At 40.2% G+C, this 12,291-nt stretch overlaps 1 protein-coding gene across 1 annotated transcript; it reads right to left on the minus strand.

The window, feature by feature from the left end:
* Positions 1 to 794: 794 nt before the first annotated feature.
* melk (maternal embryonic leucine zipper kinase) lies at positions 795 to 10,338 on the minus strand. Its single transcript, XM_031728175.2, has 18 exons — positions 10,198 to 10,338; positions 9,862 to 9,973; positions 9,667 to 9,752; positions 8,563 to 8,679; positions 8,085 to 8,228; positions 7,916 to 7,984; positions 7,251 to 7,343; positions 6,901 to 6,999; positions 6,675 to 6,743; positions 6,264 to 6,362; positions 5,531 to 5,617; positions 5,289 to 5,420; positions 5,003 to 5,164; positions 4,176 to 4,461; positions 2,256 to 2,349; positions 1,923 to 2,079; positions 1,684 to 1,787; positions 795 to 1,586 (listed from the first exon to the last, which is right to left on the minus strand). The coding sequence occupies exons 2-18, from the start codon at positions 9,938 to 9,940 to the stop codon at positions 1,409 to 1,411; spliced, it is 2,055 nt and encodes a 684-aa protein (XP_031584035.1). The 5' UTR covers positions 9,941 to 9,973; positions 10,198 to 10,338; the 3' UTR covers positions 795 to 1,408.
* Positions 10,339 to 12,291: the final 1,953 nt, after the last annotated feature.

Here is a 12,291-nt window from a genome sequence, read left to right on the forward strand (position 1 = left end):
GTTATTATCAGCTCAGCCCACCATTACCCTTCTCCTCCCCGCTGAGACACCAAGGAGAACCTGCCACATATAAATGCTGATCAGCTGCAATGTTGTCATGATTAAGTGGCATTTTGTCAGAGTAGGGGGGAGAGGGAGGTTTACTCAAAGGGCCGAAGCGCATTAATAGTCTTAATTTTACCATTTAATGTCTTCCAACAGGGTTTGTTTATTTAGTCTGTTCAAAATTGCAGGTAATGCTCATCATGACTTCAGCCTTTCACTCAGTCCTAACAATCATGCTCTCACAGGCATTCCTGCCATAAAAATGATAAAAATCATGATATACCAGGTCAATTTTTTTTATTAGGTTGACTCAGTGAGGGGTGGGGAGTATGTTTATACACCATTTTTTATCTGTATACTGTACACTGATTACTAATGCTTAAAAAAATACTGTAAGCTTTTTTTGTTTTGCTTTTGCAGCTTGTAGTAAATGTCGGTTGAAACCACAAGTCTGTTCGACATGTATTTTCACCAGTAGTCTTAAACTCAAAAGTATCTGAGGTGAGAAACGTTACAGACATTTGACACCTTTCACTGCTCATTTCATTTACGGTAGATGTTTAGAAACACTCACTAAAATAAACTATCACCATCAATCTTTCTACCAAAGTGAAGTGAAGCCTAGAGGACGAACAGAAGGCTGATGACAAGAGTGTAAAACACACCACTGCTCCATCAACTGCTGAATGAATAATAAACAACATTTGAAGTAAAGAAAGTAGCTGAATTCATCTCAATCATCTGTCTTCATGAATGCGAAAATCATTTATTTTTGCTGCTTTTGCATTTTCAGAAAAAACATACAGACAACATGTGACACAGAAACCAAGACAGAAAAAAGGGACATTTAATATAACCACATAAAAACATGATGAAAGCTGTAAACATGTGTACAGAGAATTAGTCATTCTTTACACTTCTTCATCCTATTCATAAAATTTTTGCATCTACAGGGGAGAACAACAACAAGAAGACATAAATATGTTAATAAGAAGCTGGAAGGTATAGCGTAAGAAGTCCTGTTTCATTTCAGACACACATACACACACCTCAACTCACTTTATATCAATTACATCAAGCTTACTCATTATGAAAATGTAAATTAAAAATTGTTCTACATAAAACAAGACGCACTGTACAGACAGGATCCTGAGGTGTAATGCTCATAAATTTAATGTAACATGTATTTTGGGGATTCCAGACTAGCCTACGGACAGTTTTAATATTCCAAACAACAATGAAGGACTGATCATTGTCCATGTATCTGCATCACTCATTGATTAGTCAGTGGTATTTCTTCAGCAAACAAAGCCAGTGCGAATTGACTTAAGACTAGTAGTAAGAAAGTGCTTTTTGTTTCCCTTCAAATACTGGATGTGGAGAGAATGTCCTCCACCAGATGCTTGTATACCCAAGCGTCTCCCTTCAGCCTCTGGCGGCGGACCCCGACAACTTCTGGCCTTTGCAGCAAGCACACCTCCAGTTCAAACGCCATCGTCACCTTCCCGAAGTCACCCCACGTTTGACACTTCAGAGTATACCTGGAGGAAAGGCAATGGAAACAATGTGGAAACATTAAAATTTGGTCCAAGAGTGAGCAAACCAGTCAGAAGACAGGGAGGTAACGTGAATTCTTACCCTTTCTGTGTGAAGTCGATGTTTTTCTCCGGCAGGATGGAGAGGATCTGGTTAAGCACCTGGTCTGGATTGGTCTGACTGGTCAGAGTCACGTTGTATTGTGCCTAGTGGAAAACACAGCCAAGCCACTGATCAGAATTTCTATCATTTTGCTGTAAATTAATTGTCTTTGAATTTTTTAATTTGTCTGAAAGAAACTGATGATAGATCTGCTTTGTTTGTTTTTGGCTTTCTTATACCTTAATCTTACGTGGACCATCCCGCAGAGCTCGTCGCTTGTTTGGCGTGAGCATGGTTATCACCTTATCCAGACCTCTCTCCAGGGAACCAAACATCTTTCCCCCTCGTTTCTTCTTCCCACTGTCTCCTGTGACAGCCAAGTCCAGTGACCTGGACCTTAAGAGCACAGAGGAAAGAGAAAAAAAAAGCCTCACTTTAGCTCGGGAATCCTGAACTGCCCTTCCCATTGGCTTACAAGGACTCAAGAACACATTTATGTCCCATTCTTATGATTAAAACTAAAGAATAAATTCTGTTGAAGGAAAAGCACTATTTTGGAAACCTTCACTCACCTCCGCTCTGGGCTGAAGGCTATGATTTCTACATTTGCAGGATCCTGGTTCTCTGCTGCTCTCTTCTTGTGCTCTTTGGATGAGCCGTCTCCACCTACCAGAAAAAAAAAAGTGCATTAAAAAGTTGAAAACTTACTACCTTGCAAACATAGAACTTCTATACATATTAGTGGATCTGACTGAGAAAGCAAGAAACACTGAATGCTCATTTGGTTGGCTAGCCTAAAGAATACTTGCTTTATTGTGCTTAGTGACACAAATAAAGACCACAGTTTATGTTTTATTCAGTATGACTTATCAGGACTGTCTTCAGCGTCTGCTGAAGAGCACTAGGGTTGTTTCACCATAGATTTTACACAGACTTTGTTTTATAACCAGTCACCACCCTGTGATGGCCCTGAGAAGGAATCCAGGTTTAATCCAATTTAACAAGCAGCAGAATTTTATAGTAAAATAATTTAACTATAAATTTGTGAGTATTTCATTAACCAATAAGGAAAAATCAAATCCACTAAAAATTGATAACTCTAGTCATTTTTGAGATTCTAAAACATGCAAAATTCAGTGTCAGATCAACCGCTCGTGGTCTTATAATACATTTTTGGCTATGACTGTTTTTGGCCAGATCATAGTGTTAGGAAAATTGTGCAAAGAAACCCCTCAAATATAATATATCTGATATAACCACGAAACTCCTGAGACGTATAGTCAGCTTGGGGTTTGAATGTTTCACTCACTGTCACTCAGGAACTCTGATCAAAGACGACACAAAAAATAAAGCATACTGCTAACACAACATGGATAAAGGTTTGTTTTTATCCAACCCCAAGGTCACTCAAGAGGGAAAAGTGTTTGGAATGAGAATAAATTTGAAAACGTTTAGGTAACAGCCCTGTGCTCTTATGCATCGAACTGGCTGGCTTTGACACTGGAGTTGTGAACACAAAGGAATAACGATTTTGACACACACGCACACACAAGAGAGAGCTAGGCTTTAGTGGCAAGAGAACACATGTCACTACAGCCCACGTGGGACAGTGAGCAAAGGAAAGAGACAGCTACACCTGTCACAGCACACGCCTAGGGACAGACACGCATAGACCACTGTGTGTGTGTGTGTGTGTGTGTGTGTGTCTCTGAGAGAGAGAGAGAGAGAGAGCGCGATATGAGGACAAGTAAGTCACAGGTAGCACGTTTGCACTTCGCTGTAGTTTGCAGAGCAGGAGGCTGTGAAGAGAGCGGGTCTGAGCCGTATTCCAAGGATTCAACATCAACTAGGTCAGCTGCAGCGAGCTGGTGGCTGAATTTATAGAGGCATCTAATGAGGCTGGACATGTGAGCAGACAAGTCGCTGTGACAAATAATTAAGACTTTAATGATTCTCCATTCATATTAGTGTCCTTCATTCACAGATAAGTGAATAGAATTAGCTGCTTCTTGATAATAACCTCACCTTTGAGTTGACAGTGATAAGTGTGTGTGTGTGTGTGTGTGTGTGTGTGTGTGTGTGTGTGTGTGTGTGTGTGTGTGTGTCTCTGTGTCCATTTTCAGTGGCAAAATGACAGCTAAATCATAGAAATATGAGTGGCTTTGGGATAAAAACAGACCCAATAAATGAGTTTATTACCAGAATACAATTTACTTGCAAATGTTTTGCATGTGGTTGTGGCACTTGTGATTATGAGAGCTGTATAAGACCAAGCGAGGGACGGATAAATGAAGGGGGGCGGGGGGTGAGTTGAGGAGAGGGGCAGCTGGTTAATGCAAATCTGATCTAATAGGCACTGCACTTCAAACCCTTGTTGAGAACAACAATTACAGTACAAATAAACTGTAAGATGCCCAGAGCTCTTTACTGTCTGTACTCAATTTTCTGTCTTTGGTTGAGTGACCAAGAATCTATTAAGAAATGATTCTTACCTTTAGGTGTGGCCACACTGGGTTTGGGGCTGTTGATATTAGCATTTTGATTGGGTGTGGTCAACACATTCTTATTGAGGCGTGCATTCTTCTTACTGGATACAGGCGTTCGAGGTGGAGGCAAGGCAAAAATGTCAACGTCTCTGTCTTGGACATCATTATTCTCCTTGTTCTCGCTGGCCTGTTCTCGGTTCCTCTCTCTATGGCAGCGAGGTGTCGCTTTTCGCACCCTCTCTGGGGTCGGGCTCGAAGGATGTCCTTTTTCCACCGATGGCGATACCAGCCTCTTTAAGAATACCAAAAGACAAATGTGCTGTCTCAGAAAAAAGCTGCATTTGGGATTTATCTGAACTGTATGTCAGATAGCCAGAAAACACCCAAAACCCCATCCCCCTGCTTCTTTCAGGTATCACCTGGAGAATTTCTTATTCTTTCAGTATCTGTAACTTCCCGTTCAGACTGTACTTTCTGACATACGGCAGTAAGAGAGAAGTCAGGGATTGGTCACTCTCTCTTTTGGATTTATTACTCAGTTATTTGGAATACTTTTCTATGTTTACCACCCTGGCGAGAATGTCTGAAAAAGTGGGTGTCCTTTCCATTTTTAAACAGTATCACGTCTGCCTCCCCCTCCCCACAACGGCTGGTTTGTCACTCTGCCTTAAAGCGTGGCCACTTGGAACGACTAAACGCATCCAGCTTCTGACGTGGTTGGACAGCATGTCTAAACAGAAGGTTTTCAATCCGAGTTTACCTTTTTCTTCAGTCTACTCATTTCGAGACATGAAAGAAGAGAAAAAACTATACTTATACCAACTTCCACATACCGTGTCTTTTTTTGTGATTCCATCTGGCTGACCTCTGACCCTCTGGGGTGTGTGCTGTGGAACTGAAACCCAGGGGCAATCATCGATGTAGTCTGAGCAAATGTCCAAGGAATCTACAATCAAAGCGTCTTCATCCTCACTGAAGTGCAGGGCTTTTCTGGTCTAACAGAGATAGAATAATAAAAAATAAAATCCATAACAGCCCAATGTATCAGTGCTAATAAATCCAGCTGTCAGCAGCTTTAAAAGAGCAGAGCATCATGGAAGCTCTGGTCCTAAATCTGACCTGTATTCCCTGATGCAGAGGAGAGCAGGAGTCCTCACAGACAGCTGGCTCAGGGCGCAGGCGGACAGGTTTTCCCCTCTGCTTCTTAGACAGCAGCAGCAGGTAGGTGGCTGTGATGTGGTCATATCGCCACTGTGGGAGATAATTTAAGATGTATTTAAGTAGATGTCTAACAGAAATTAAGTACAATATGATAAATACAACATAATGATGCTGAAATATGCATATACACGGACACACACCTCCTTCACCAGCGCTGTGGTGCTCTGTCTTGATCGCTTCATGTTTACTGCCATCTCAGTGATACAGTCTTCATCTATGTAGCCAAGCTACAAAAGACAAAACAAAGCAAAACTGTGAACACTCAAAGCCCCAAACACACAAATTTTATTACCATCACCAAGGAGGTTTTTCATTGATTCAGTTTGTTTGTTTGAAGGATTATTCAAAACAGCTGAAGAAGGTTTTGCATAAAAATGTTTTCAGAGGTTCAGGCTTGGCCTAATTTAGTACCAATTAACTTTGAGTTCATCTGGATCCAAGACTTTTTTTTGAAGGATTCTTCAGGATTGCAGCAGAGGGCAAAACTGGTCATTTCCTCACACATCCATATCACAGTCCTATCGTCACACATGCATATCACATCAAAATAAGAAAACTTGGAAGACATAATCTCAAGAATATATCACAAACTAATCTGGTTCCACATCATGTACGGTGTGGAATTTTCAGCCTTGGTGGAAATGTGCATTCGCAGACTGTTCTTGTTTCATACACTAATCCCGATCAAAAAAGAAAATGATGTTAAGGACTATGGTAATGTCACAGAACAATGACTTGTATGCTGACTGGAAAATCTAAAAGAAGGGAGAAAAAAAAAAGCCTGAAAAAGGCTGTAAAAGGGATGTCACAGCAAACGCTACCATTTGCAATTATGAGTTCTCTTATGTAGTTTTTTCGTGTGTCTGTCCATACCGGCTGCCTGCTGTACCACTCCACAGGGCTGTTGTAGTCTTTCATCACCCAGGGATGGTCCAGCAGCTGTCTAACAGTCAGACGCCGCTTTGGGTCCACCTGCAGGACACATGCAGAAACTACAACTCAACCTGCACAAAACTACATAGTCCACAATCTATATCAGAATTAGATTTGCCTTCAAATCTGTAAAATGCTTTTAGGTTTACTGAGAGCAAGAGGTGTTCTGTTATGATACATTTATGTGGCAAACGCATAACTGAATCTTACTCTAACTCAACCAAAAAAAGAAGATTTGTGCCTCAGTTTTAATGAAAAAGAATCAAGTTTTCTAGAGAACAGTAAACAAACGATATCACAGGTTGAGAGGGTGACAAGTATACAAAGACAAGAGCAAATAAACTGACTGACCTGTAACATTTGGTTGAGGAGGAGGATACTACCTGGAGAGAGCCACTTTGGGTTATCATATGTACCCCTCTGAAAATAAGGAAGACATCAAGAAACAGATTAAAAAAAAATAATAATAATGATGATAAGACAACAGCTTGCTGTGAGTTTCCTTGAATGCCCACAAAAATTGAGGAGCAGCACCTGGAACTTAGGGGAAAGGTTTTAAAAATAAGAGTGCTCTTACTGTAATCTTCCTGTAGAGGATCATGTAGTTGTCATCATCAAAGGGCAGGTGTCCACAGAGCAGAGCGAACAGCAGTACTCCCATACTCCATACATCAGCCTGGGAGGAGGGGGTTACACCACACAGCGGCATTTCAGCTTCATGCGTTACAGATAACATTTCACAGCTCAGTTGCGCTGAATCGCACGCCAGCGAATGTGATCAGGACACCATGAAAAACCCGAACCGTGGAACAGGCAGGTATTCATAAATCTTGGTGAAAGCCAAATGCAAATACTGCGACTTTAGAAAATTTTGAATTAAAACCCCAGCGTTTCTAAAAGTTGTATTTACTGAAGAACATGTCATACCTCTGATCCAATATACGCTTTTCCCTGGATAAGTTCAGGAGCAGCGTAAGCAGGGCTCCCACAGCAGGTCATCAGCTCATAACCCAACCCTCCCTACAAGAGGCAACCACATGATATTTAGGTCATGATTATACACAGCATGCATACACATGTCTGAGTTTTAGTTATGATGTGCTACACAACAGTGTTCCTTTTATGATTATTTTACTTCCCGTGCTTATGAAAAATAAAATGGATGTTTGTCTGAGATGTGTTTTTTTTCCTCATTGCAGCATCCATAAGTATCAGGATACTCTATAGCCTTATCCATAACTAACTACTACACTTTCCTAAGTAGATCCTGTAACTAAAAAAAAATCCAAACTCACGAATAACCTTTCAGAAAGATATTTAGGACCCTGGGTGGTTTTTCTGTGTTCAATATGACGGGAAAAAAGATATGCCTGGTAATCAAATTTTTCAAAAGTGCTGCTTTGTTTCATGTCATGCACCAGTGTAGCATGTTATGCATGCAACTAGTTTGTACAATAGACTGAGCAGTACCTTGGTAAACGGTAAAACTAATGCAAATGCCTTAAAAAAGTTTTTCCCTCGCCCTGATGCTAAATATTTATGATACAGACACACACACAAAGAGGGAAAAGAGGGAAAAGGAGGTAATATACCTTAGGTTTGGCACACAAGCCAAAGTCTATAAGCTTCAAGTTGTGGTCTCCATCAATCAATAAGTTTTCCTAGAGTTCAAAGAGAAAAACATTGAGATTCATATTACAGCCACAACTGATCTATGACACTTTTTGGTGACTGTTTTTGTTTGCCTTTTTGTTTTTTTACCGGTTTTAGGTCTCTGTGTGCGTATCCTTGGCTGTGGACATACGCCATTGCAGACACAATTTGCCTAAAAAAGACCCGGGTTTCCTCCTCAGACAGGCGGTCCTTAGCTATGATGTAGTCAAAGAGCTCCCCACCAGGGCAGTACTGAAAGTAAAATGAAAGATTGAGGGAAAGAAGAAAAAAGAATGCAGGATTTTTCTGGGTCAAAGCAGGTTTTGGGGATAATTAGCTCAACTAGCCCACATATAGTAGCGTTAAAAAAAACAAAATGTGTTGCCTTACTGAAAAGAAATTTGTGGCTTTTCATGTTATTTTAGATCATTTGATAAGCATAAAAGCCAATATCTCTTAAAATAAGTTAATAATGATAATATAGTTTTATTTATTATTAAAATTAAATATTGGGGGACAGGAGAACCCCAGAAATTAATCTTAATCTTATATTCACTCTCACATAACACATTGCTTATGCCCTTACCTCCAACACCATAAATATCTGGGTGGAGGTCTCTATGACCTGATACAGTCGACAGATATGTTGGTGACTCAGGTTCTTCATGGCTTCGATCTCCACCTTCACGCGGGGTAGGTCATCCTAGGTGAGACATGGGGATTTCTTTTGAATTATTTATACATATAAAAACCGTGTTTACTGCATGGTATACTTTCTTTTTTTTTAAAAAAACATTCATTATCTTTTGTTTGTTCTGCCTTTTTGAAGAGAATTGTACTGAAGTGAAATACTGAGTGATTTCAGAAGAACCACTCCCATAATAATGTTTTCTGAAACCACTTGTTCTAGACAAGGTCCAGTTTGCAGAGAAAAATGGGGTGTTAGAAAAGCTTCAGCATTGCGTGGAAGGTAACAGGACAAATGCCAGGACGTGACTTTTCCCCCCAGATTAAAGGCTCAACTCAGGGCGAGGTCATCTTACTCTTATTGTAAACAAATGACTGCTTGAGCAAACATAACAGTTGAAGGCCACCATCATTAGTTGTCCAGAAAACGGAATTGCAGTTCCAGCACATAGGTATTGAAAACTGAGTAACTGTAACATACTGAACTAAATTAAATATCCAATATATTATCAAAGTTACAAAATAAAGCAAAGAGCTCTAATATATACAAACAGCTCAATTGTAAATCTCCAGAACATTACAGAAATTAAATATGATTGACATTTTACTCTAAACTCTAAAACTATTTGTTATTTTTGTAGAGGATGTGGAAAAGGGTGTAACTATGGCAGTGTGTACTGTGCATTAAATGGAGGAGTTTTACAGGCGGGAATGATTTCCTGTGTAGTTCATAGCACTTTTAATACCAGTTTAATTGGTACATATTTGCAAATATTTAATCTTTTATTTGTTTACTGCTTGTCACTCTGTTTCACTATCAGATCTAAATAAAGACTGAACTGAGCTCTTACAAGTATAGACTAATGGCACCAACATACAACTAGGCTGCCTCACTTTTGAATGCAACAACTTGTGATAATTGTTTCTGAAATTTTATACACAGATCTGTATTTTTGGTTTTGACTGCCCTATTTTTCCGGTATTTACCGGTTTCATTTCTTACCCCAAGATCCTTTTTATTCATGATTTTAATGGCAACCTTTTCTCCTGTCAAGATGTGTCGACCCAGCTTGACTTTAGCGAAACCTCCTGGGGGAAAAAAAGGAAGAAAGAAAGAAAACACACACACGGGATTCAGACAGGATACGATACAGATAGTAACTGTTTTCTTAAATGCATTCATTAACTCTTGCATTACCGGAGCCGATAGTCTCATAAACCTCATAATATCTTTGGAGCTCGTCCGCTCCGCGATGCTCCGTCCTTTCTATTGGCATCTTCCCTGCTCCGGCGCACGATGGTAAACCTTCCTGGAAAGGAAAACGCTTCAAATTGGCAACAGACACGAAAAAAACTCTTCTAAGTTTGGCACTCACTGGTTATCCGTTTCTGATTGTTCAGCTAGCTTAACGTCAATTAATGAATAACTGCATAACTGTAGCCAACAAAAATCATTAATACCGCTTGCGGTTGGTAAAAGTAACAACAATAAACCTTAAATGAACTAAATCAGTACTCGATATTCTGAATTTACCTGAACGAAAACAGAGGAAGACGGCAGCGTCAGTTAACCACACGGTAAAGCCCTCCCGGCAGACCGATGTTTTGTTACAGAAGTTTGAATTTCGCACGTTGACGTGACTACATTTCCTGCTTCCGGTTTGCGCTTCGTGCTTCCCCCCTGCGGTGAAAACGAGTACTGCAGCTGTAAAACTTCATCCTGTAGGCTGGTTCACAATCAGAATTACGTTAATTGCCAAGTTGTTTTTTATGCAAACAAGCCAGCGGTAAGAAAAAGAAAAAAAGAAAAAAAAAAGTCGAACATGGTATTTATATGTGTTATATTGGGAGATCACACACTGCAGTTTGCCTTTGTTCTTAGCGTTGGCGGCAGCATATTAGATGGTGATGGAGGAGGTGAGGTAAGATTCAGTGCTAGGGAAGTAGAAGTGCACAGTCACTGACTTCAGTAGATTGAATTTCTTCACCTGCCACATCCTCTGTTGTGCCTTTGTGATGAGGGAAGTGATGTTTAGCTCCCACTTTAAGTCCTGGAAGATGAAGCAAAAAGAAAATCACACTGTCCACTGGGCAGGCCTTTGGGAAAATGGGGTCTGGTGGAGCTGGTGTCATCCTGAAGTCTACAGGCATCTCTCCTATTTTGACAGTATTGACGTCCCGGTTGTTGTCTCTGCACCGAGTCACCACATTGTTAATCTCCTTTGATGTCAAAGGTATTGGTTCACTTTACCATTCAGACACAATATTAAAACCACTGACCGGTTAAATGAATATCATTGATCATCTTGTTACAATTCATGTTCTGCTTGGGTTAATACACACTTAAGTTAATACACACCTCCCAGCCAGTCAGAAAGTATTCATTTGCTTTGGTATGCATACACTTATCCTTGTAACACTGAAATCTCTTTTTCCTAATACTGTGTAGGTCCCGCTTTTGCTGCCAAAAGAGGCCTGACTTATTGAGGCATGCACTCCACAAGTCTTCTGAAAGCATCCTGTGTTGTCAGGAACAAGATGCTAGTTAAAAAACTGCAAGATAGTGTCTCCACGGATGGTACTCAGACTGGATTTTAGGGAATTGAGGACAAGTCAACAACTTTAATTTGTTAGGTTGCTCAAACCATTCCTAAAGTAGTTTTCTTTCCAGAGAGGCAGACAATAGTGTGGAAGGCTTCTGCAACAATGGAAGGGTCTACCACAATGTTTAAGTAGAATCCACATAAATGTCAGGACCAGAACACCGTCCAGTGTATGGCACTATTCTTCTGCCAGTGCATTCTGGTAAAAGTGAAACCTGGTTATCCACATAATGTAGTATAATATAAACTATCACACCAACCAACCTATTCCCATTGGTCAACCATATCCAAGCCTACACTGGGTAAGACACAGGGTCCATCATGGACACATTGCCATCCATCACAATTTCCCAGCCCCAGCCAACGAGCAGATTCGGACCCAGAGACTACTTGCTGCAAGGCCATCGTTTTAACTACTGCATCACTATGCTGCCAGATTTGTTCATCTATTATTCCCATATGGAAAAAGAAATAGAAAGAAAACCTCCTGAGTTTCCAGTTACCTCCAATAGTAAATATTTATATTTTATGTATAAGTATTTACACCCAAACCAATATACTGTGGACGGATGATGATACTGGTAATCATGCTTTCATATACAGGTATATTACGACCTGCAGGTAGGAAAGCATTATATGTTTTTTGTAATATGGAAAGTGTTCTCTTTTGACCCTATAGGTATGTGATTGCAGTGGCTGACCAAAGAGGTGTATTTAAGGTGTCAGAAGAGGTTTCTTCAGCTGTGCCTGTCTTAAGTCTGTAATTAGGAACAGGTGAGAGGTGAACTATAAATGCATTTTAACAGAACCCCGTCTTCTGTCTACCACTTGTAATGCAAGCACTTTCACTGCAGATGATGTATAAAGGTATTTTCCCCCTGATTATTTTCCCTGATTAGTTTAATTGTAAAGGGACAACCACAGAGCTACAGAGCGATTCAGTGATTAATCAGTGACCATCCTGTGTGTCTCGTGGTTGTTAGGAAATGAGTCGGTTGTTAGGGAAGTAATCTGTGGTTAGGGGA

This window comes from Oreochromis aureus, linkage group 6 (genome assembly GCF_013358895.1).
Source record: "Oreochromis aureus strain Israel breed Guangdong linkage group 6, ZZ_aureus, whole genome shotgun sequence".
Classification (NCBI taxonomy): Eukaryota; Metazoa; Chordata; class Actinopteri; order Cichliformes; family Cichlidae; genus Oreochromis; species Oreochromis aureus.

What these genes read in the sequence shown, in the direction of transcription:
- melk (XM_031728175.2), bottom strand. Translation starts at nt 9,940, where the DNA reads ATGCCAATAGAAAGGACGGAGCATCGCGGAGCGGACGAGCTCCAAAGA. An exon ending in CCACAGCGCTGGTGAAGGAG is followed by an intron (nt 5,421 to 5,530) that starts GTGTGTGTCCGT and finishes TATCTCCCACAG; the next exon opens with TGGCGATATGACCACATCAC. An exon ending in ATGGTCCACGTAAGATTAAG is followed by an intron (nt 1,788 to 1,922) that starts GTATAAGAAAGC and finishes GTTTTCCACTAG; the next exon opens with GCACAATACAACGTGACTCT.